At 42.6% G+C, this 24,865-nt stretch overlaps 2 protein-coding genes across 2 annotated transcripts; one reads left to right on the forward strand and one right to left on the reverse strand.

The window, feature by feature from the left end:
• The first annotated feature begins 2,694 nt into the window (after nucleotides 1-2,694).
• BAG2 (BAG cochaperone 2) lies at nucleotides 2,695-7,322 on the forward strand. The gene is made up of 3 exons (XM_033143188.1): nucleotides 2,695-2,896; nucleotides 6,152-6,261; nucleotides 6,851-7,322. Exons 1-3 carry the CDS (start codon nucleotides 2,730-2,732, stop codon nucleotides 7,249-7,251), a joined length of 678 nt encoding a protein of 225 aa, XP_032999079.1. The 5' UTR covers nucleotides 2,695-2,729; the 3' UTR covers nucleotides 7,252-7,322.
• Nucleotides 7,323-11,804: 4,482 nt separating this feature from the next.
• Nucleotides 11,805-22,032, reverse strand: RAB23 (RAB23, member RAS oncogene family). Its single transcript, XM_033143189.1, has 7 exons — nucleotides 21,958-22,032; nucleotides 19,088-19,301; nucleotides 17,881-17,966; nucleotides 16,301-16,457; nucleotides 15,020-15,102; nucleotides 13,730-13,822; nucleotides 11,805-12,530 (listed from the first exon to the last, which is right to left on the reverse strand). Exons 2-7 carry the CDS (start codon nucleotides 19,240-19,242, stop codon nucleotides 12,391-12,393), a joined length of 714 nt encoding a protein of 237 aa, XP_032999080.1. The 5' UTR covers nucleotides 19,243-19,301; nucleotides 21,958-22,032; the 3' UTR covers nucleotides 11,805-12,390.
• Between the last annotated feature and the right edge of the window lie 2,833 nt (nucleotides 22,033-24,865).

Below are 24,865 nucleotides of genomic sequence, written 5' to 3' on the forward strand. Positions count from 1 at the left end.
CCACCCGCGTCCCGTTGGTGGGCTGCAATTCTTGTATGCATGCCGGCTATCTGCTCTTCAGGAAGAGCTCAAATGCACTTGATGTGCTTGACGCACTTTTCATCCTCAGAATTCTAAGGCGAAACAAAAACCTCTCGTTTCAAAGGAGCAGCCCAAAGTACAAAGAATCTGTTGCTTGTCTATGGTATTCATGCATTAGAGGGAGAGGCTGCAGGATTCCCATTTCCCACCTTTTGACTCCAGTGCAGAACGCTCTTAGCAAACTTGCAACGTACAGTACTACCGTGTATTGTATGAAGAGCAAAGATCTGGTTCGGTAATCACTTCTATGATAACCAACAAATCTGTTTTAAATTCTGCAATATATGCTAAACTTGGCATGGCAACCTTTTCACATGGTGACTGAGGAGCAGCCCCAGTAGTGGATATCTTCAGCGAATAAGCCTACGTGTGAGTAGCTGAAGCCTATGCAAGCCTCTCCAAAGATGTTGAGACTGCACCAAAGGCGCAGATCATCACATGAAGTCTCCTTCATGTGTACTGATGCACATACAGGGTGTGAATCTGTACATTAGATGAGGTTTTACAGAGTTACTTGTCAAGTTGTCGGTAGTAAAAAAAATTCACAAAGCAAACCAATTCAGGAAGTTTTGCAAACATTGGTTCGTTTCTTTCAGTTTTTAGCCCAAAAATGAATGAGAAGACATGAGTAGAATTTTTTTTGGGGGGGGTGATCCTGTAGCATCTGTAGGATGAACTGCAAGGTTAATACACAGCAAGGGCACATTCATCTCTCAAAACGTTTCTGATGAGCACAATATGCAGGATGGTCCTCAACCCCCCCCCCCCATTCACTTAGTTTCTGCTAGCTTGCTTTCTGTTTTTTTCACACCAGCCAAAACGAGTACGTTGGCATGTTTTTTTTTTAATACATTCTCTTACACAAGTAGGTACCCTTCTCAGGAAACATTTGATGTTACTCAAAGTAATCAAAAACAGCCAAGAACCATACCAAGGTTGCAGGTCCAATCCCTGTATGGGACAGCTGCATGTTTGTCATTATTTTGAAACTACAAGAGGTTAGCTAATTTTACCTGGATTTCTTCCTGTTCTGCTATGGTTGCTTTAACAGAAAGATCCCTACCAATGCCAGTCAACTCCTGCACCCCCTTCCAATTTAATTCCTTTTTGTTACTCATGGAGTTTCCCACACCGAGTAATGCTTGGTATTGTTTTCTGCCATCTTGCAAGAGCAGCTTCGTGTTTTAAGAGGTAGGTTGATAAATAAAAGGAACGTTTTGAAAGTAGATTCATCTTAATGAAATTTGTCCTAACCAGGAGATAGAGCTGAGACCAACAGTTCCACAGTTAAGGTATTTTGTGGCTTCACTTAATTGTGGTTATAATGTACCCAAATTTTAATGCCCAGTTATTTAATCAGTTGATCTTTTTAAAGATTCAAATATTTAGTGGTAATATCTACAATATCCTTCTGCAGATTTATGCTAAGCCACTGAGGTACAGTGTAATTTACTTTGTACCCTGAAACTATATTGCAGACTTTCATCTGTGGCAAAGCCAAAATGATGACACAATTGTTTAGATATGGTATTTTATTATTTATTTTCAGTTTAAAAGCTGCTTCCCACCTGTCAGTGAACAACTCCTTGGTTCCAAAAAATAAGACAACTGCCTTGCCTTTGCGTCCTTTTCATTGTGTCATGTGTTTTTATTGTAAAGTTTTGTGTTTTATGTGTTCCAAATAATACTTGTTTAAAATACATAGGTTTTTTTTTAAATTGCTTTGCTTCTGCTGAAATTTGTAATAAATTTTAAGGGGGTTCTCTCTTTCCCTGCCCCCCACGAGGTGATTTGCCTTTTCTTTTTTTTAAGGAGGAGGAGGGGGGAAAAGAGTTGAGAAACAACTGCAGTGCAGTTAATGGGAGTAAAGTTTCTGTCAAACTTTTGGCTCCAGCTCAAGAGACTGCAGAGACTGCAGTGCCGCCGCCCCCCCTTAAAACAAAAATAAAAACCTACAGCCTCTCCACTTTAGGATATACGTCAGGATGATGGAGAAAAAAGGTTAGCCACTTTCTCAGCAAGAGGGACACGTTTAGCTGAGCTGTGAAAGGAAAGCACCAAGAAGCATGTCCTTAATGGGAAGCAGGGATGGCGCCCCATGACGCTCCCAGTGCAAGGCGCGAAAGAGGGCGGGAAGGAGGAGGGCTGCTGATCCAACACCGGTCCCTTTGCCCATTACGAAGACAAATGGCCCCCCTTCTAAGAAGGCATTAATTTGGAGTCACCTCTCTCACCAAGGCTGGAGTCGGCTTTAAAGGACTTCATTTAAACAAATACGAATGACACACCACTGGGCTCCCCTCACCCCTAGGGCGCAGCTTAAGCAACAGACAGGTGAGCGCGCCCTAAACCCCGTTTCCAGTGCGGCGACCAGCAGGCAAGGATAGAACGCGATGGGTTCTGGGAGGCGGCAGCGCCTCTGAACATGTGCAGAGCGCTTCCCGCCCCCTCCGCGGGCAGGGGCGGGGTGGGCCCCTCTTCTCCTAAGACCAGGGAGTGGGCGTCTCGTCTCCTTCTTTGGCGGCGCGTCGGGTATCAGCCCTGCTGCAGTCGCTGCCTGCCTGCGGGGACGCTCTCCAGGCAAGCGGCGGGCGGGGAAGAAGCACCGGGCGGCGGCGGCGGCGGAGTCTTGGCTCTCGCGGCCCGCCATGGCCCAGGCCAAGATCGGCAGCTCCAAGAGCAGCTCCAACGTCGCCGAAGCCGGCGGCCAGCAGCAAGCGGGTGGGGGGCAGCTGCGGGGCCGTTTCTTCCGCTCCACCTCCATGGCGGACCGATCCAGCCGCCTGCTCGAGTGCCTGGACCAGCTGGAGAGGAGGTAATACCCGTCGGGCTCGGCTAGGGAACGGGGCGGACAATGGTCTGGCTTGGCTTGGCTTGATTATATATATATATATATCTATAGAGAGAGAGAGAGAGAGAGAGAGAGAGAGAGAGAGAGAGAGGGTAGTCATCCGGATTCCCAGCATAGGATTTTATTATTATTATTATCATTATTATTATTATTTTACTATTTATGCTAAGTTCCAAGGAGCTATTACCTTGAGTTTTAATAGGTTATAAGGTTTTATTGGTAATCATATTTGTTGTATTTTTGTTGGTGTTTGTCTTTTAGATGCTATGGCCAGTCGGCTACGCAAATAAAGTTTGAATTGACAATTGACATATATATATATATATATATAGAGAGAGAGAGAGAGAGAGAGAGAGAGAGAGAGAGATGGAGTTAGCAGCTGTGGAGCTTTGCAAAAAGTAGGGAGGCAGAGAGAGAGGAGAGAGAGCTGCCCTCCTGCAATGGGCATTAAAAAGCAGAGTCAAATCATAATATGACTTCTTCTTCTCCCCGCCGGGGTTCGCGGTTCTTCCTTTTGAATGGTTTCCTTATGGGGCTGGTTTTTGTTGCTTGTCAGGCTCCCTTGTGAAGCCCCGTGCGAGGGATGTTGCCTAATCTATCATTCTAATAATCCCCTGATTATAATCGCTCTGCAAACTTGTTTAAGTGCTGCTTAGTCCCTCCGGGTGTCTCAGCGGCCCCCCACAGCCAGTTTTCCCTTTGTTGTTCAGGTATGGTTCCAGTGGTGTCAGGCATGGGAAAGCAGCGATTATTGCTTCACAATCCAGAGTGATTTCTGAAATCCTAGCACTTTCCACATATTAACTGGAATGAGGGGAGCGCAGGATCATGTGTGCCATCCTTACTGCTGGCCATTATGTCTTTAGGTCCTATGCACATAGGATTATTATTTTTAAATGGTTTTTTTTTCTCTGCAGTTGGAAAAGCAAGATTCACATGGGGGGGTGGGAGAGAGAGAGAAGAATATTTGTTCTCCTTGAGCTGAATTTATGAAAGTTGGGGTGAGATGGAACACCTAGTCCTGCTCTCCCACTTTCAGCCTAATATGTGAAGGGTGCTACTGTCACCAAACCTCTTGTGTGCATTTTAATATCTGTGTATTGTGTCAAGAGACATGTAAATTGAATGCAGGCATCAGCACCTGACATCCTGGGGCAGCTGTCAGGGCTCACCCAGCATGTCACTGCAAGCCACCATTTATATATTCCAGAGTGACATGAGTTTGGCACTCTGGGGCACTGTGAAGAATTAAAATGCCATCTCTTAGCCGCCGCCACCCCCACCCCCCCAATGCACAACTGCTGCCACTACTGGATATGCCTGAGGGGACCCATCTGTGTAAGACAGGGTCCACCAGAAGGCACTTTGACCTTTGTCATTACTATTTGGGGAGAGATACTGTAGTTGCTAATACACACATACAAGATATTTTCCTACTTTGAAAACAAGGCCTTGTTCCTTAAATGGAAGCCAGCATTTCGAAAACTTTTTAAATGGGATAAATCAGTGCTCTTGATGGGAGTGATAACACCTATTACCCCCATCCTGGCTAGTGGTCAGGATGTAAAATGCAGAGGTTGGTTGGAAGTGATTTGCTGGAAGCTTTTGCAGGGAATTGCTAGCTGAGTTGCCATTTGAATCTAAGGACTCCGACATCTGATGAGGTGCTCAGGTGGTGCATGCAGAAGAGTTGGTTAGGTCAGATAGGAGGCTGTGGAAGATATGGGTCTTCTGCTGCCATATATCAAAGGGGATGGAGGTGATAACATATTACTGCAACTTACTGCAAGGTGCTCGCTGTCTGTGGGGCTGTTAACAGAAGTTAATACAGTTAATAATAGAGCATTATAGAAACACCTTTCACAAACTGCACGCTGGCACCTGGTTCATTTCAGGCTTCAGTTTTAAAGTTTAAATAGCTTGGATCAGGGTACCTTGAAGACCACAAATACATCCTTGTTTATTAATATCTTCCCTTGAGTCCTCATCGCGGCCCCTTTGTATGCAGAAGTGACGTGAACTGTGATGGAGCCTTTTCATTTGTGTCACCCCAACTCTGGAATGCTCTCTCTCTCTTTCTATCTAATGTCATTTCAGCAACAGATTTTTTAAAAAGTTATTTTTATTCTTATTTATTTATGATTATTACTGTCAAAATAAAACAAATAAAATAAATAAAAGTTGCCTAGGCTGTTTTCTTCTGTGTTTTCTCAACTGTTTTAGTTCAGTGTGACCTTTGTTATTGAGTTTTACAAATATGATTGGTGGCTGATTTGAATATTTAAATATTTATTTTAGATATTTGTTCACTGCTCCAGGTAGCTTTTATCTGTATAGTGCCATATGATTGGATACATGTACATGCATGTTTATTCTGAAACGGCTTTTTTCACTCATGCGAGCAATTATTTTATGCTTCAATAACTTGAGTGCACGTGTAGCTCCAAGAGCTACAACCTCATGCAGGATGTTGGGGCATTTTAACTTCATAGCCGGTTGCAGCTGCCTCACACTTTCCCTCAGTATCTGTGTAAGAATGAGGAAGAAATTTGCTGCTGCAAGATGGTCCAGCTTTATGAGTGATGTACACAGGTGCCATGGTGGGAGAGGCCTATATATAGTTCCAAACTAGGAGGGACCTGGGAGCCCCAGCTGTCATTCCACAAACCATATGGAGTCCAAGCACCTTTTTTTGTTGGCAGTGCCTGGGCCCTAAGGATTCTAAGCCCCACTCGGCTCAATGGGATTTGCTCAATGCTAAATATGCTTTGGGTTTTACTTTTAATTTGTCAGGAATATGTGATTCAAACACTCTTCCTGACAGAACAAACCCTGCACACAGAGCTAGAGATCTGAGAGAAGGAGTTCTAGCCTACTTTTCTCTCCACCATGCTAATTTTCTGTGAGCGGAAAGCAGCTTATTAGGTGTCCTTGGACCAGTCTGTGTCTCTCAGTCTAACCTACTTCACAGGGCAGTTGGGAGCATAAAATGGGCTGGAGGGGAATCTTGAGCTCTTTGGAGGAAAGATGGGATATAAATGTAATAATAATGAATAATTGTTTTGCACAAGTAATTTAGTTACCGACTCTAAATGTAAAATGAATTGGTACTGCTATGAATGAGCAATAATTTCAGTTATTTGCTAGAGAACATCAGTATGGGTAACATTTGATTGTTTACAAACTCTCTTCCTACTATTTGGTTTTTCCTCTTCCCAGGGTTGAAGCTTTGCGCGATACAGCATCTTCAATGGAGCAGGAAAAGGAATCACTTCTAGAAATGATCCATGGCATACAAAACAGCCAGGATATGAGGAACATTAGTGAAGGTAAGAGTCCAGCAGTTCTTGAATCACTCACTCACTTTGGGCAAATGAAAAAAAGTTATATAGGGTAGTAGTCAATTGGTGGAAGGAAGCTATATGGGAATTTCCCTTACTCCCTGTAGCTCCCAAAAGTCACTCCAAAGTGCCAGGTATGTGCGGATATTGGGGTGGGGAATAGAAGGTTGCAGGGAGGAAGGAGAAATCACCCAAAATTATTCCCTTCACTGTTATTATTGATGAGTGCCTTCCATCTGGAGCTACACCAATTGTATACCATTCATAAAACTCATAATTTCACATTCCTGGAAAACACACCATACAATGTTTGAGCCCCTCCGCCCGATAGGTGAAACACTTGTTATTTTGCATGGATCGCTGCAATATTGGCCAAGTCAAATTCCTCTCCTAAGAGAGAAAATCCCTCTGCAAGCCCACTAGAACTACGATTGCACTCCCAGCTTCTATGTTGTGCGGTAGAAGAGGCAATTATACAAATACTACTACTAGTTTAGCTTGACTTTTCCAACTTAGTACATCACTTTGGTTTGATGTCAAGCTTTAAAACCAAAACGTTTTCACTTTCAAAATGCAGGTGAAAGAGAAGAACTCAGTCTGACTGCTAAACGCTTGATGGGCAGAACCCTCACGGTGGAGGTTTCAGTAGAAACCATCCGAAATCCCCAGCAGCAAGAGTCCCTATTACATGCCACACGGATGATCGATGAAATAGTTGGCAAACTATTGGATGATTTGGAAGACTCCAAGAGCCGCTTAATGTCGCTTTATGGTGCTTGTACATCTGAGGTGCCAGCTGGACCTGTTAACCAAAAATTCCAGTCTGTTGTAATTGGATGTGCAATAGAAGATCAGAAGAAAATCAAAAGACGGCTAGAGACTCTTCTCAGAAACATAGAAAACTCTGAAAAATCCATCATGCTTTTGGAGCACCAGAAATCCACCCTAAGGCACCTCTGCAACAATGGGAAAGATTAAAAGCTGTGGGAGAGTTACTATAAGAATAAATAGTTCCATATAGTAAGCAAAATCAAATAAATCGAAGAACTGCTGCTTCCCTGGAATTTGCGCGGGGGGGGGGGGGGAGCAACACCAGAGGACCTTGCATGTGTATGTAGCCCTTAAACCAACCCTTGAGCGTTCAGAGCACAGAGGCATAGCTAGAAGGGAAGAAGCTTAGGAAAATTCCCTTGCGTTACCCTCAGTGAGAAGACTACCAATTAAAAAATGGGCTCATATGAGGCGCTTCCTCACTCTGCGGCAGATACAGGATTAAGCAGCTATAGGACTGTAGAAGCACATGAAGATCCAGCAGTTTTCAATCCATTGCTTTTCTTCCCACAGTTACCCAGCTTATTTTACTGTGTGGGGAATATTAGCGTGCTGGATATATTAAAACTAATAGGTAGCTATAGCCATATTTGATATCAGTATTAAAATGTAGGCATTTGATGATGTCCCAATGATTTAACTTTTCATAAGCTGTATTTGGTTTGCTCCCGTACAGTTAACTGTTTTAGTATTTTGATACTTCTGTTATATATATATAAAACACATCCTCTGCTGAATTCCAGAAGCTCCTCAAACCTGGTTTTGCTCTGTTCTCTAGAAAGCTTCAGTGCAAAAATGTCACATAGCACACTTCCTTTCCTCTCTCTCTCTCTCTCACGCACACACAAAAAGGCAGGTAAATGAACATCACATAGGGAGAGGATTCTAGAGATTGCTGCAGTAGATGCGAAGAAAACGATATGCACTTTTTTCTTGCTGAAAATTAATAAAAGTAGATTGTGCTCTACATTGCAAACACTTCCATAGCCTTTTTTTGGGGGGGGGGGGGTTAAAGGTTGTATTTTTTTTAATCTATAGATGTACAGATTGTTGGACCAAGGCAAATTGTGAGAAACTTTATATTCTATTCGCACTCCCTCTATTATTCCACCTGCTCAGAAATCTTAATGTGTAGGTATCAATTTGGTCACCAGTTGCTACATCTCCGTTATGGCTGTGGAAATTGCTCCCCAGTTTTCTGCAGTGCTCTGGGTAGGAAGGCCAAATGATAGCTGGTGCACAAATGGAGTTAGGACTTGCTGTGAAGCTGACCAAACGTGTTGTGCACCCTATTGTGGTGGAAGCAATGAAGGCTTGCTTAGTCACCTCCAATGCATCTTTGACCTGCCCACCCAGTGGGGTTTATTGGCATCTACCATTGCAAATGAGATGGTGGAACTCTCAGACGCCTGCTGTGACAATGCTAGGCGTGTGGAGAATCAAATGGCTTGCCTTCATAGGAACTTGAAGTCCTGCCATTATGTCCAGGTGTGGTGTCCAATGCCTGGCGTGGTGGCACCAGTTTCAGCTTTTTTTTCATCCTAGAAACATGGACAAGATGCTTGCGTAGTCCAATCACAATATGTTTTTTTACCATTGTTCACCATGGCTCATTCAAGCCAGATGCTAAGGGTTATGCAAGTGGGTCTGGGGGGAGGTTGATGCATCATTATGTGAGAGAAGTGCCATTAAAGGGCTATGCTATGACCACCGGAACTCCACCTGGGAACAACAGAGGCAGGCCCCTTAGAACAAGCTCCCCTCTGCAATATAGCAGGCGCAATTGTTTCAATTGTTTATTTAAAACATACCTCCTCATTTAAGACATTTCCCTTGTCCACTGATGCTGATTTAATAATTCCAGCACTGCAATGATATTTTGCTGTTTGAGGGATGTTTATTACTTCATTAGCATAGTTTTTACTACTGTAAACAGCTCTGGAGGTTTTGTTTTTTTTTGTTTTTTTTTAAAAAAATGAAAATCTGCCTACAACTTATTAATAAATGCAGTAAACAGACAGAATACCAGTCACTTTTGTTATCCTACAATAGTTAAGACTTGAAACATAACTCAGAATCAGGCACACTACAACATAACAGGCACCTTTAAAAATTTGAGAATAGGTGAATGCCCGGCAGACGCTGCATTATATCCAAGGCATATTATGATTTAGGAAAAGAATGTTAGTAAATACCAGTTGACTGCATACCAGTTTTATGGAAACTCAGCTTTCTGTGAAAATCCTTAGGTTCCAATTCACCTAAAGGGCACAGGGGTATGGAAATAGGCTTTGGCACACAGACAATACCAATGGAGTCTATTTTGTGCATATAAAAGAACAAGTAGAGAGATACACATCCAGTATCCAGCGCTGCATGAAAAATGATGTTTTCTAGCCTGGGACTGTAGACAAAGAACAAGGTAGATAGATGGTTAACAGCGCAAATCACCGCAGTGGAGGTGTTAGCAGGACCCGCTTCCCTCCTTCCTGCTTCAAAATGGGCCAGCTATCACAACTATCAAAGCTGGCAGCATTACCCATGCATTTAGTAACATATGCAGAGAATTCAACACTGTACTCTGTTCCCTCGGTGCAAGCATGTTGGCTGGCCAGATGGAACAATTCCTTCTCTTATGTGCTGCTCTAGGGGTGCATGCGGGGAGGAAAAGTGGGGGAACCCCCTTGTGCAAGCAGAAATCCTGGTGCAGGGCTTCTGCCAACAGGACTCGCAGTTGAACATGATACAAAAATGACTGGTAGTGCATCTTCCTTCTGTGCTTAATACATCTATATTGAAAATGCATTACAGATGACTTCTGTAATAATTTTCTGACGTTAAGAAAAGATATCCTAGAGATATCTAGGATGGTCAGTTATCAATCTTTAGCCTACTAAAGGCACTCAACTCAAGCTTTAAATTCTGAAAAAAGTATGCGCTCAAACCTCAACGTACAGCAGCACAAGTACATGTTATAAACACACATTACATTTGCACTATTTTATACAAAGGCAAACAAGTAAAAAAAAATCACTGAGATCAGATTTCTTCTGTTCACAAGTACAAAACATGTAAGGCTACTAGTTTAATGTAAATTTTTTCATATAAAAATAATGTGCAGACAGAGCCATAGATATTTAAGTAAGACTGAGTTGACAGTGGACAGTTGGTAACTTGCTTATATGCTCTTGCATTTGCCAAAACAAAGCAAGACTTAATACAGTTTGGACCCATACATCTACAACCATCCAGTGAGTAAATGCACTTGTTTAAAAATAAGGTACTTAATCCAACAATTCATAATGAAGTAAGGGATTGATTACTGAAATGCCCAACTCATTCCCAGCAATGGGAATGGTTATGAAAGCAAAAGGAATCCTATGCTATTCATTATGTATGTATAACTATATGCTTTTCATTCCATGTTACTAGATAGCTAGGCAAAGACTCCCATTGAAGAAAAAAGTATGTTAGTTTTCGCATATGCGTGTTCATGGAATTTCAGAAGCCCTCTCTCAAAATGTAACATTTAATGTGGGATGTTCTCTTAGGATGGACAATACAATTATTTCAAGGTTGATGGATATAGTTTTTAAAGGAATCTATCGGGTAGCTGAAAAGTAACATTCATGAAACAAGATCATTACTCAAAAGAACTGTACAATTCAGCTGCCAGAGCTCCAGGTCATGTTATTCGCCCTTGGATATAATTATTTTCCTCAGCTATTAATATCCAAAGTTTAGAATCAGAGTAATTTGGTAGTGACAGAACTTAGTTACAGAAATACTGTAGAAATACTAAACATGTAAACAGAAGGCAATCTTACAAATGCATGCTTCAACCAAGAAAACTAGGGTTAAAGTTTTACCAATGATCTTGCAGCTTGAGATTTTTTTTAAAACAACTATTGCCCTCAACCCAAGTGCCCTGAAAATGCTGCCCTCCTGATGAATGGGGTGGGCTGTGACATAGGAGTGCTGAGGGAGAATCCACAGAGAGAGCCCTCATAACCCTACCCCATTCAGCCTCCAAAACGTTAGTGGACAATGTTCAGGGGAGCTGTTGTGGAGAGGAAGGGGTACAGAAGTCAGTTTTCCCCAAGTCCCAATATGTACCCTTAGCTCTGGCTCCAACCCACTTTATGGGGGTACACCATTAATGGGCCAACAATTTAATCCTATGCATGTTTATTTAAAGCATGCCCCATGAACTTGGAAGGTCTTGCTCTAAGACCATGCATAAGAGCCACAACGGCATGATTAAGAACAAACGTGTATTTAAAGTAACAAAACAAAAAAGGGGGCCTTATTTCCCTGAACCTGGGGTGCTCAGTAGATATTACAACAAGCACTAGAAAAAGTCCTCAAAAGCACTTTGATAAAAAAAAAATCTCTTTATATTTTGCTATGTTTATCCATTAATATATAAGCTATAGGGTTCAATTTTTTTTCCAAAAACAGAGCTGATTGAAAATAGAACTACCTGGCTGTACCATTTATCACCTGCTTGCCTTATTAAAATTTAGAATATATATGTATATACATATGACACTAAATTAACTAAAACATCTAGGTGTAGCAGCAGAAGTATTCGCCTTTGGCACCATACGATTTTTAAAAAGAAAAGTTAAGGCCCACAGAGTAGGGAGAATGTAAGCATGCTCAATACCATTTGGGAAAGGTTTGTTCAATTTTTAAAAAAAATGAAAGTCATCTTTAGGATGCCAGTTCAGAAATTATCAGGAACATATCATTGGGCCCAGTACCTGTTTTATTATCCTGAATCTCTGACCAAGCTTTTATATACACACATTGCAGCTAGAATTCATAAGTTATGTAAATATTGCACCACCAATATTGCCAGAATGTGCATAGGGTAGTTTAACAAACTATTAATCCCAACTGAGCTATGTGGTCAAATAAGTAGGAAAAGGCATTTTCTCTTGAACGGTACCAATACTTAAGCATTTCAGCTGAACCTTTTCTTTTTTCTTTTTAAGAAAGTGAAACCTATTGTACACTTTACAATACATCTTTCACCTGGAAAGTTGTCATTTTGAATGTAAAACGAATGCATGGGGGCAATGGTTCTATTTTTGTGCTGCTGGGGGTCTCATTATGTACTGATAATTCATTGCAACAGGAATATCCACTATCAATGCAAGATCCAATGTGTGCAACATCTGCTAAAGCACTGGTAAAACACCTCTACAACCAGTTGTGTCCCTTATGGGTTTCAGCCGAGCAGCTGTGCCAGACCATCTTTTCTTCTCTTATGCAGGAGCGTTAGGGAATGCTGCAGTTGCTAAAAGGGCTTCTGTTTTTCTTGGTCCTTTGTTTGTTTGGCCTAAGGTTGATGACATCACCACCATTAAGCAAGTTAGAATTCTGCCCAGAATGACTTCCACCTGCTGTGTTGAAAACACCTATTTGAAATTAAGCACAGGCAAAAAAATGGAGTTACATATATGCAAACTGACCATCTTTGAAATATATGAGAGATTTTAAAATTCTAATTGTGAGCATCTTGAACATTGTGAGATGTGTCCTATATATAGATAGATAGATAGATAGATAGATAGATAGATAGATAGATAGATAGACAGACAGACAGACAGATATACACCTTAATGTAAAAGCATGGATAATGCACAATTTATCCTTAGTTTTTCCATTTTAGAAATGTGTGCCTGATCAAATAATGACTTCATAAGCCGAGATCCCAGAGACAATTACCGTAAATAAAATTAATGCATACTACTGTCAATCTTTAATAGGTATATCTTTGGGGGGGGATGTCAATTTTTAATACTAAGACCAAACCTAAGGGCAGGATTCAATGAAGTTGTTGCTTGGAATGAGATCTGCTCATGCAATGGAATTTCCCTCCCTTCTCTTCTCCCTGTGACCCTTAAAGGGTCAGGGGAAGCCCTGAGTTTAGGGTGTGAGGGGCAGGGAGTCCCATTGTGCGAGGAAAGCTCGTTTCTCACATACTCCAGTTAACACTATGTTGAATTTCATCCTCAGTAACTGGACATTGGCACTCACACTCATCACTTGGCAACTAAAGCACAGCAGAGACATAACCCTGCCACAACAAATCTTACTTTTAGACACAAGAAATGGTGACGGGGGAGGGGGGGGAGCAGAGTTGAACCGACTGTGAAATACTTTAAAGAAGAGCTACATACAAAAGTTCAGTGTCTATGTACAAAAGACAGTTTACAAAGCTATTTTCATCAGGTGCCAGTTTTTTCTTTAAAAAACAAAAAACAAAAACAGCCATCTCTTGTACATCTTCTCCGGCATAATGACCATTAATGGCAGCGATATATTTTCAAACGTTGCCAATATGTAGGGAATTTTGAACTGTCCATTCTTTGCATAACTCCAGTGCACAATATTTTAAGAAAAATGGTTGACATGCCCTTGCGTCATTAGTACCGTAGTTTTGACATTCTAGAATAGAAATCATAGCCACACACACAGAGCACATTTCCCCTACAGCCATTTGCCAAATTAAGTGTTTTTTAAATTTCACTTTCATTGAAATGCGCTAGGAAAAGAACAGGCACCCCATAGTTAACAGTACATTTTATCAGCAGGCAATACTGTCAATACATACCGATTTTGTTACTACTTGTATGTACTACTTCTGGATCTTCAACTATTCTTTGTTTGAGTTTTTGAAGATACTTCTCAGCCAAATACTTAAAAACTGCATAATATATATAAAGAAACTTTCAGGCATTAAGAAAAAAAGACATGCACAGTTTTAAATATTCAAGCTACTAATCCAGGTCCGATTTCAAAGTAACAAAGCTCCTACTGACCGTAGAAAAAGAAAAATCCAACCACATAAATGTCTCAGCAGGTGGTCACATGCAAGGTAAGACACATATTGCAGGTCAGGATGAATCATATGTATACCTGAAGGAGCGTCTCCACCCGCATCATTCTGCCCAGACACTAAGGGCCTTCTGGTGGTTCCCTCATTGAGAGAAGCAAAGCTACAGGGAACCAGGCAGAGGGTCTTCTTGGTAGTGGCGCCCGCCCTGTGGAATGCCCTCCCATCAAGATGTCAAAGAAATACTTGTAAACAACTATCGGACTTTTAGAAGACATTTGAAGGCAGCCCTGTTTAGAGAAGCTTTTAATATTTGGTGAATCATTGTATTTTAATATTCTGCCTGAAGCCGCCCAGAGTGGCTGGGGAAACCCAGCCAGATGGGCGGGGTATAAATAATAAATTGTTGTTGTTGTTGAGCTAGCACCTTTGTCAAGGACTGATTTGGAAAACCATTTCAGAACTATTTGGACAACCAACACCTGGTATATTTATAAGAATGACCTACAGCTAAATATGTACACCCAGTTTGTTCTGTGCTGAACAAGCTGCCCAACCCTGCTCCACAACATTAAAACCAATCTCTTTGTCATCATGATTACAGGAATGTAAATAGCTGCCTTTTATCAAGTCACACCTATGAGTCTTTCCTACGCTTACCTGGCGATATCAGGGACCCTCTGCCTGCATAGCCCGTGCTCTACTACCAAGATATGGTTGCTCCCATACATCTCTGCTGCCAGCCTTAGATCCCTTAGTTTTTCAATCATTCCCTTTGCAATTTGAATTTAGCTTGAGAAGCTACTTTACTTGGGCCTAGCTCTCACTGAAGTGGTAAACACTGGGAGGTACCACTTTAGTATGCAGATGGAGATTTGCGTAACCAAATGCTCTTTAGTCCATCTACAACAGATTCCCTGAACGTTAAAAATTAGGTGTTGTAGACAAGCATGGATACAGGTTTATCACTAGCGGCGAGAACTAGGCTTGACATTAGAGCTGGAAAATTAAGAAAATATAAGCAAACATTTGAAATTCCCTTCTGGAAAAGTTACAGCAAACTCTTACCTTCTGTTACGTTTAGGTCCTCCTTTACAGATGCTCGGTAGAATCTTAATTTTAGCTTTTTTGCCAACGCTTCTGCTTCTTCACTGTTTACCGGAGCAGAAAATTGTTTCAGACACTGGTTCTTTCCCCCCCCAGTACAACAGACACAATTAATTTAGATTAAATTTAATCAATCACCTTCATGAAAGTAGATTGAAAGGTAACTGTATGCAGGAGCAGCAGATGATTGCTATTGACAATATTGTAGCCTTAGGTTTATTTGCTACAAGGACTGAAGAGGTGGAGCTAACAGATGGTGGGCGGGCAAACATAACCAAATATATATATATAGTAGTCTGTTATAAATCATCACAGCACCTTATGAAATAAATCAATTAATCAAGAGATTCACAGTTCATCTGTTATCTGCCATAACAGGAAAAACATAGTTTATTAAATTTATATTCCATCTTTCATCCAAGGAGCTCAGAGGGGCACTCCCCAGGTTATCCTCAAAATAAGTCTGTGAAGAGGGTTTGGCTGAGAGACAGTGAATGTCCCAAGGTCATCATCCAAGCCCTTGTCTGACACTCTAACCCCTACACCACCCAAGTTTAATAGGCATTCCAGACTTAAAAGTCACTGCTTGGAAACGAGCCATTCATTTCAATACAGCCTGTGGCCAAACTATACCCTAGAGTGCCAGGCCCATGTCGTGAGACACAGGTCTATCCTACCAGTGTGTGAACTGGAGATTGGGGCATGAATGATTTTAAAGTAGAATTGGAAATGGACTAGAGGTGCTGAGCTACTCCTCTTTGCCCCCCAGCCTGCCCAAGCCAGGCTCATTTCCAGTACAAGAAAAACAACCACTGGAGTTAGAATGGGAGCGGTAAGATTGCAGGGGCCAGTGGGATGGGGGGAGGGCAGGAAACAGTGAGCTGGGGAGAGTTAAGCGACACCTAACTATACACCCCATTTGCATTTGTACTCGCTGCACACAAACTCTAAATCCTGCTTTCTTATGTTGTTTTAATGGGCTTGTTTATTATACATTTTAATTATGTATGCTTTAGTATTTGGATGAGATTGTTTTACTATGTATTTTAGTTACATTAGCTGTATTTGTTTAGTTTGTGGACTGCATGCTGCTAGCTAGCAGCAATGGACCATATATATCCATGCCCATTATCAAACTGAATACTTGCCGCTTCTTTGAATGTTTGCATTTTTGTGTGACTGTTACAAAGTCATTTAAGCGATTTGAAAACTGATTTCATGAAGCATGGCAACAGCACTTACTTCTTTATACAAGATTCATCTAGGAGGTCAATCTTATTCTGAACAAGCACTGTAGGGATGTCTCCAACTTCAGATACTACTTTCTCCTTCCAAGTAGGGATTGCTTCAAAAGACTCTCTGTCAACAGTTGAAAACACAAGCACGCATGCTTGGGCTCCTAAAAGTCACAATTAAGCACCGGTTTTTGATAAATTTGGTTAACCACATAAACCTATTAAGAAGCTGCAACAGGACTTATTTTCCCTACTTTATTCAAATAAAGCAAGCAATTTCCAGGTAGTTTGTGTAGAACACAGTGGGACTTATACCAGAGCAAACATGGCTTTTTGTCCCAAAGACTTTTTTCTTAAATTTGACTCAGGTCTTAAGGGCTTCACAGTAAACAGGTGTCTTGGTTATCAAAATAAATCCTTAGGGTTGTTTATACTACAGTTTAAAGAGAACCATGTAATGAGCCCCTTATCAGGAGTCAAATACTTGAATCTGAACCAAAAAACACCACTGCTTGTTATTATAAGAACTGGTTACTCATGATATTCTATCTAGCTCCCCACTGCCAACAGTGAATGGAAGGTAATAGTATATACACTGGCAAGCATTTTACCTGAATTCTGAGCAGTCACTCCTGTACTGTAAGCAGTACGAAACCATGTACTTAATGAAATCCAATAGTCTATGCTTTGCCAAAGTTATTAGATGCTGGGGTTGTAGAGAATACCTGCTAGGTCACACTTGAGAGGTATGCCAATAAATTGGTCCTCTCTCATTTAGCTGGAATGTCAATTATCAAAACAGTGTAGTTTACATTGTAGACTTTACCCCATAGCTTAAATGTTTATGGCAGCATCAAATATGTTGGGCCTTTTCTACATTAATTTTCCAAGGGCAATATTCCAGACTCAGCTATTTCAAGTTTTGAAGTAGTTCTGGCTTTACTTTAAAGGATATTACTTGCTACTTTGTGGAGTTATAGCAGGGGTCAGCAAACTTTCAGCAGGGGGTTGGTCCACTACCCCTCAGACCTTGGGGGGGGGGGGCTGGACCATATTTGGGGGAGGAATGAATGAATTCCTATGCCCCACAAATAACCCAGAGATGAATTTTAAATAAAATGACACATTCTAATGTAAAAACATGCTGATTCCCAGACTGTCCGCAGGCCGGATTTAGAATGCGACTGGGCCAGATCCGGCCCCCGGGCCTTAGTTTGCCTACCCATGAGTTATAGAGTATTGTTTTATATTTTAATTAATCCCTGTCAAACTTTGGAGAGGTAAAATACAAAAAAATTAAAATAGGTGTGGATGAGCAAACTGTTACATTTTCAGCAGGAACTAGATGAGTGATTCTTAAATTTTGTTTCATTAAGGGCTGCCTTTAATACACCAGACTTTCTTTCTTTATAGCTACCATGTGGAAAGCCACCTTAAAAAGCTTTGCAATTAAAACTGATCATCTCCTCTTATCCTCTCCGGCTGGAATCTAACAATGCACGTTGTAGGAGACATCAAAAGTAACACAGCCTAGAACCATTGCCAGTTTCCTATATGACATGTCAGTACGCTAGTAATTCTATTTACCTCTGTAATAAGCTTTCGTAATTGCATCAAATTCTTCTTGACCTGCTGTGTCCCACAGCATCAGTCGGACATCTTCATTGTTGACTCTTAAAAAAAAAAAATCAACAGCATACGTTCTTAATTTTTAATCATACTATAAAAAGCAAAATACACTTGTTATTTAAAGTACATTTGTGGCAGTAGCGTTTACACCCCACATCTTTTCAGGAACACCTAAGCCCATCCTACTTCTTTGCAAATTACTTATGCCTTTTCTAAAAATTTCATTTTTTTAAAATCACAATAGCTCTTGCCCCTTGCCTTTTCTCTCACAACAACTCTGCATGGTATGTGAGAATGAATAGAGCGTGAGTGACCAAAGGTAACCTAGTAGGCTTCATGGCTGAATGCAGATTGAACCCAGGTTTCCTGAGTTCTAAACCAACACAGCCTGCCAAACCTTGGGTCCCCAGATTCTGGTTTGACTACAATCGCCATTGTTGCCAAGCAGAATGGCTGATTATTAAAGATGACAAGAGCTGTAGTTTATCATTATATGGAGACCCAAGGCTGTGGGAGTAGCTACAACTTCCATCACCCCATAACGATCAACCATGCTGACTAGGGCTGATGGGAACAGCAGTTTAACAGCATATGAGGACCTAAGGTTGGGAAGTAACAGCTGTAACTGCTACAACAACACTGGCTTGATTTGAACTGAAAACCACTCTGCATCTTACTTTCCCCTCTTACTTTGTGAAAATGACTTCAACACTGCGTGTCAGTGAAATTTTAAGTTTAAAATTCCAGCTTACTTTTACGGTGATGCTCTTGTCCCCTACATAACATACTGCTATTCCCTGTCAGAAATATTTCCCACTTTTTCACTCAGCCACACAACCTTCCTATCTCATCTGACAAATGAGCCCTTTCCTTAAAAGGGCTGGTCTTTTACACTGTCTGTGTGCATTTTTATTTTTGCATTTATTATTCAAGTCTGCAAATCTGGCACTTCTATGGAAAGTCTGCAGAATACAATTAGCATATAAATGCCTCACTTTCAGCTCTGTTAAAGAAAGGAAGAATAGTGTCACAACACTTTTCTCCAAGAAAACATTAGCTCAGCCCTTACAAAAAGCATCAACACACAGGGAGGGAGGGAGGGAGAGGGAGAGGGATACAAAGAGTGGCAAGAAGGAACTGTGCCCCCATATGTTAAAACACATACTGCATTTCTCTTTCCAGGAAATCAACTCCAATAGTTTTCTTGTAGTCTTTTGTGAAAATTCCTTTGCAATATCTCTGGATCATACTGGACTTCCCAACAGCTCCATTTCCAACCACCACCACTTTGATGGCCACTTCCAGATCTTCCTCCAACATCTTGGCAAATCCCAAAAGTCTGCAATTACTTCACAGTCTTAGCTAGATCTTCCCCGTATCTGAAGAGAAAGAGTAAAAATACTATTAAAGATAGTGCTATTAAAGATCCCAGCTTCTATGATCTACAGTGGCTTGTAGACCCTGTCTTTGTCTCCCCCCCCCCCAAAGGCATAATATCTCACTGTACAGCTGAATGCACTCAAGTTGACTATTCAGTGTCAGCACATACACCTTGAACCCATGGACAACTAGGATAGTCAGGGTGAATTGCATCAGACACTAAGCTTCCATAACACATGTTGGTGGTCTGCAGGCAGCCCTGGTTCAGCCCTTCCATGTGGCCTGGCTGGCAAAGATGCCCAAAGATCCTGCTGCAGAATTTTGCTGCTTGAGGAGGAACATGCATACAGAGTGCCTATTCTTTCTATCTCATTGCTCTTACCAAGCTGCATCAACCTAACACCATCATTAACTCACAAATTCCAAGGCGAACAGTACTGTAGTATGAAAAAATGAAAGTGAAAGTTAAAAAAAATAACTATTTGAATTGTAACAAGTTACCACAAGTGCTCTTTTAAGTAGGGTGGCTTGTTTTCTTACCAGGCATGCACAACAGAAATTTATTCTCTTAACAGTGCCCCATAAAGTATTTGTTTATTATTTTAAAAGAGGGTAAAATCAAAACTGGTTAAGTAGCCCATACAAATACAGGTACAACAACTGAAGGAGAGTTACTCTAATTGTTTCAGAATTACAATGTCTGCAGCAATACGTATCTTACGGCTGCACATTATCACACTACAGTCCCTTCACATCTTAATTCCTACCCAAGGCTGCAGTTTTCCAAGGCATTTCATGTCTACACTAGCGCCTTTCCAAAGATACACACACCCAGGTTTAAGTCAGATGTCAGTTTGCAAACTCTCTGAGGATTTAGCCTCATTCCATTCAGTATGATCTGTTGCTTGTTTCCTTCCCCACCCTGTGTAATGTTCCTTCCAGCCTCAAGTTCATCTCATAAATCTCCAACACACAAAACTACACACACACAAAAATTTCAGCTCCTTCCTACATCATACACATTTGCTGCCTTGGGAAGCAGCCTCCCAGGTCAAATTCTGCTCCTAATATAATTAGAGTATCTGTTCTCTGGGTTGGCCTTATCCAAGTTCCCTAGGTGAGCAACTATTCTGACATTACACTGTAATTAGAAGCCATAATTAGAGGGGGGGGGGAGGAACAATGGGACACCAAGACATTTCCAAGGGTGGTAGCTCCACCCAGGGCTGTGACATGTAGCATTCACCACACCATGTCTTCATTGTATTTCTGAAGCCCGCTAACTCACCACCATGAATGTGCAATACTAGTGTGACTGTAAATGTGCGGGGGGGGGGGCTCGGGCTCAACTGGCCAATGGTGCAGTATACAATAGTCACCGCTTGAAGAAGTCACCTGGTGAAGAAGATAATTTGTAAACTGACTAAGACCGGGGGGCGGGGTCACTTCTGAAGGATTTTGTAAATTTGCACACCTGGATTCTGCAAGGCCCTCCAAGACATACAGCCACTGCAGCAGACTAAGCATGTACAGCCCAGCTCAGACCCCTAAACTTGTTGGTACCTCCACCTTGAGTTACCACACACCTCCCAGCAACATTTACATATTAGATTCAGGGAAATACATGTTTACAGACCTGTTCACATGGCTTTTAGAATTCTTCAAAAAAAGAGAAGCCGTCCTGACACTTAACAAATATGTCAGACAAGTAGTTTTCATAGGGCATACCCAGTAATTTTGTATGTACCAAGTCTCACCCTAAACGTTAACTAACGGAGCAGTTAGCTATTCAGACAAAATGCACAGCATCACCATCTAAGATAAGTACAGTAGTATACTAGGCCTGGCAAGTGACAGGTACCCATAAGCAGGCAAATAAGTGCAGAACTTCAACCAATATACAGTAACTGCAAGGGCTGCTTCGTAATGCAGGACACCCCCTGGTTGCAAAATCTCCGCAATGTGGAAGGACAAAGTTTAAATCTGACTGAGAACTCTGTCTTGGACCATAGGTGAGTAATAAAAATATCAGAAACCCAGAGTACCTACTGTGTGCCATGTCATCACAACTCTTTGAAATGTGAGCTCATAAGCCAAGGATTTCGAAGCCAGTTTCAGCTTCTCTACCATCTGAGGATGGTATACAAATTTAATAAATAATTGTAATAACCTTTTATAGGTCAGGTACCCAGCTTAAAGAACATCGTTTCTGTTAAGGGAAGCGGGAGTAGTGGAGTCAGACTAGAATCCGGGGGAGGGCCAGAGACAATCGTCACTCCCTCATGAAGCTCACCTTGCTTGGGACAGTCACTGTCTCCTAGCCCAAACCCACCCCACAGGTTTGTTGTGACGGTTAAAATGGGGGAAAGGATAACCAATATTTGCCATCCTGTGCTCCCTGGAGGAAATGTACACAAATGTAAAATAAATAATAATATTAATATTAAAAATTAAAAAGGAGGGAGGGAGAGTTCAGGCAGGGAGAAAGGCTCGCTCGGAGACTCGGACCGGGGTGAGGGACATTTTTGCAATTCCAACCACACACGCGCGCACATTATGCACAGGCTGCGCGCCTCGGCCGCTCCCCCTCTCTCCCTGCAGCCTCCCAAGCCAACACCAAGTCGCCTGCACAGGCCGTTCCCTCCACGACCTTACCAGCACCTCCAGGCAGCCCCGGCGGCGGAGGCGCCCGGTTCCCGCCTTCCCACAGCAGCCAGCCCGCTTCACAGATTCCCGCCCGGGGCCGCGCCGGGCTGCAGCAGGCTCTGGCCGGCCGGCTTCCCGATACCACCCCAGCAGCGGCGCCTCGCTAACCGGCGGCAGCGCGCGTGGAAGACGCCTCCACGGCGACGGGCAGCCGGGAGAAGCGGAGGGCCGGCCCTACCCAGCAGCGTACGCCCATCACCATCATCCCGGCTTCTCCCCGCCACCTCCTAATGGCACACACATCCCGAGCCGCCGCCCTTCCCGGGCTCCGCTTTCCTTCGGAGGCTACAGGCGCTTACCGGGGCGAGCAAGCGCCGAGTCCCCGGCTCCGCCGCCCGCTTCTGCTCTCGGTGGGCGGGAACAGCCTCGCTGGCCCGGGTGGGAGATTGCAAAAGGAGGAGGAGGAGGAGGAGGAGGAGAAACGCCACATGCGACGAGGAGCAGCAGCCCCTTCGGCTCTGGGAGGCGCCGGATCCGCCACCAGTAGCTCGGCCCGGGCGAAGCAGGCGAAGCGCCCTGGCCTGGCGGCTCTCCGTCCTGGATGTGCAACCAGATCCTTATGCAAGCCCAGGCTGACGTAGAAAAACCCCCGCGGAGATGAACGGGGTATTATTGCTCCAAAACAAGCGCGGTTGGCGCCTAGGTAGCAGCAAGCCCTCGCGTAGTGGTTGTTTCGCTTGCTACAGCGCCCAGGACATCAATAACCGCCCCCCCCCACAATCCTAATAAGGATCAAGCGTTTTGCAGTGCAATTCTGTGCATGCCTACCGAGGTGTAAGTCCACCAGGACTTACTCCCAAGTAAGTGCGTATAGGGTTGTGGGTTTTAGGGCAATAGAAGGGTTAAGGCAGGGATTAAGGATCTGTGGGTCCTGAGCACGGGCTGGCCGTCCCCACTGGTTTAAAGCGTTGTTACTTCAGCCAACAAGATGAGAGTTCAAATCCTCACTTAGCTGGACTTATGAAAACATCGTGCTTTGGGGGTGAAAGATTACTGAGTTCAGTGTGACTGACTTCCATTACAGATTAGTTGTCAGAGGCAACTGGGGGGGGTGTTTGGAGGAGCAAGCAATTCATTGCAGGTACTGTATTATATGCATTTACAGGTCTCCGTCCTATTACACACCTTGACCTTTGGCCTAACTATGGTGTCCTGCAGGGTTTGAACTTGTGCCCAATGCTATTTAACATCTGCATGAAGCTGCTAGGAAAGGTAATATGGAGGTGCAGAATTGATTGTCATTGGTTATGTGCTAAATTGGGAAGACTGGGGAGATTCTGAATAGGGGTCTGAGGTCAATGTGGACTGGATGGAGGTAAACAAACTGAAATTAATTCATGGAAAGACAGGAGGGTTGAACTAGGGATAGTGTGTCAGCATGCTGTATTGTATATGGAGTTAGTAGTTGCATTCCCCTTGAAAATCAGATTCACAGTTTGGAGTTGCTGGAGTGACCCAGCTTTGCTCCAGGGTGCTTAGGTTAGAGCTCTATATGTGCAGGATTGAATTGTGAGGTCCTTTATTGTTTTAGAATCTGAAAGTGGGGTGGGCAGACAAGTGCTGGAGAAGATGCAAACAGGGATTGCAACCATTGCTTTTAGCACGGTATCTGAGCCTTTAGGTTTTAGCTGTTACATAACTGGTAGATATGTGTCAGAAGTTTGTTAGAGGAACTTGGGGAAGCATATGCATGCAATGTATAAAGGCATTGCCTGGTAACCATGTATGCCAGGATTCAAATCCAGTGGCAGGTCACACAAAGAAATAAAAAAGCTTCTCATGTTGCATTCAAACTGAAACATATCTGGGCATTTTTGTGAAAGTCAAATATAGTAGCAATAATGAAAATAAATAAAATGCATATAACATTCCTTCCATCCAAATTGTGGCATACTCTGTTGACCACAATGCTGGTTTATCATAATTTTTTAGCTTCTAATGCCATTGCAGAATAACCATTTCAGGTGTGAACTGATAAACTGTAGTGGGTTCCTTTTTACATTATTAAAGCACTATTGTGTTCAACATGTGCCCTCCTACATAAAAAAGACCACCAAAAATTACCTTCCCTTTTCAAAGAAGAAAAGACAACATCAGAGAACTTAGGTAGATGTGCGAATTTTTGCCAGCCGCAGTGTTGCTTCAGCTTAAAGCAGCGCACAGCTAAAGTAACTCACCCTGCCTAGAAATGAAGGAGCTGCTGTAGCCATTTTCTAATGCCATTGATTATTATTTTAAATGCCATTGATGCAGTTGTGGGTTCCTGTGGGAGATGCTCAGAATTCCTCCAAGCCTCAAAACAGAAGCAACAGCTGGCCTTCAAGGGGAGTTCCTGCCATGAAGTAGGCCATGGTCCATGCACTGTGTCCTCCCAGCTGAGTTCAAACTTGGTGCCTTATTCATGCTGGCACACTGTAGTAGCCACCATGCGTGAAGGGAGCAGATGGCAAAGGAAGCCAAGAACAAGAAGTGGGCTGAGGGCAAAGCCAGAGAACTGTTTCCACCTCTGATATCCCCTTCGCCTATGGCAGCAAGGACATGATGGAGACTCGGCAAACTGGGGTTGTGGTTAGACCACCAAGGTTCACTGCTGTGTGGAACAAACTTGAATGCCACTGTGATGGAGCTCCAGCGACTTTGCCTACTTACAACCAATTTCACTCTATGGCCCAGGACCTACACAGAGTTTGGCAATAGGAATTGGTAAGGAAGCCACACTAGTAGAGAGGGGGCAGCACCATTGTGTTTTGATACATAATTATCATAATAAAAAGCATTATTCAGAATTATTGTATGAGAACTTGATGGTACACAGTTGCCACAGAAGAGGACTAATTCTAATTCTGAAGCGAGGTCA

Source organism: Lacerta agilis, chromosome 3 (assembly GCF_009819535.1).
Source record: "Lacerta agilis isolate rLacAgi1 chromosome 3, rLacAgi1.pri, whole genome shotgun sequence".
In the NCBI taxonomy this organism is placed as follows: Eukaryota; Metazoa; Chordata; class Lepidosauria; order Squamata; family Lacertidae; genus Lacerta; species Lacerta agilis.

What these genes read in the sequence shown, in the direction of transcription:
- BAG2 (XM_033143188.1), top strand. Translation starts at nt 2,730, where the DNA reads ATGGCCCAGGCCAAGATCGGCAGCTCCAAGAGCAGCTCCAACGTCGCC. An exon ending in CTGGACCAGCTGGAGAGGAG is followed by an intron (nt 2,897 to 6,151) that starts GTAATACCCGTC and finishes TCCTCTTCCCAG; the next exon opens with GGTTGAAGCTTTGCGCGATA. An exon ending in TATGAGGAACATTAGTGAAG is followed by an intron (nt 6,262 to 6,850) that starts GTAAGAGTCCAG and finishes TTCAAAATGCAG; the next exon opens with GTGAAAGAGAAGAACTCAGT.
- RAB23 (XM_033143189.1), bottom strand. Translation starts at nt 19,242, where the DNA reads ATGTTGGAGGAAGATCTGGAAGTGGCCATCAAAGTGGTGGTGGTTGGA. An exon ending in GATGAATCTTGTATAAAGAA is followed by an intron (nt 15,103 to 16,300) that starts GTAAGTGCTGTT and finishes TCCGGTAAACAG; the next exon opens with TGAAGAAGCAGAAGCGTTGG. An exon ending in TACAAGTAGTAACAAAATCG is followed by an intron (nt 12,531 to 13,729) that starts GTATGTATTGAC and finishes AATTTCAAATAG; the next exon opens with GTGTTTTCAACACAGCAGGT.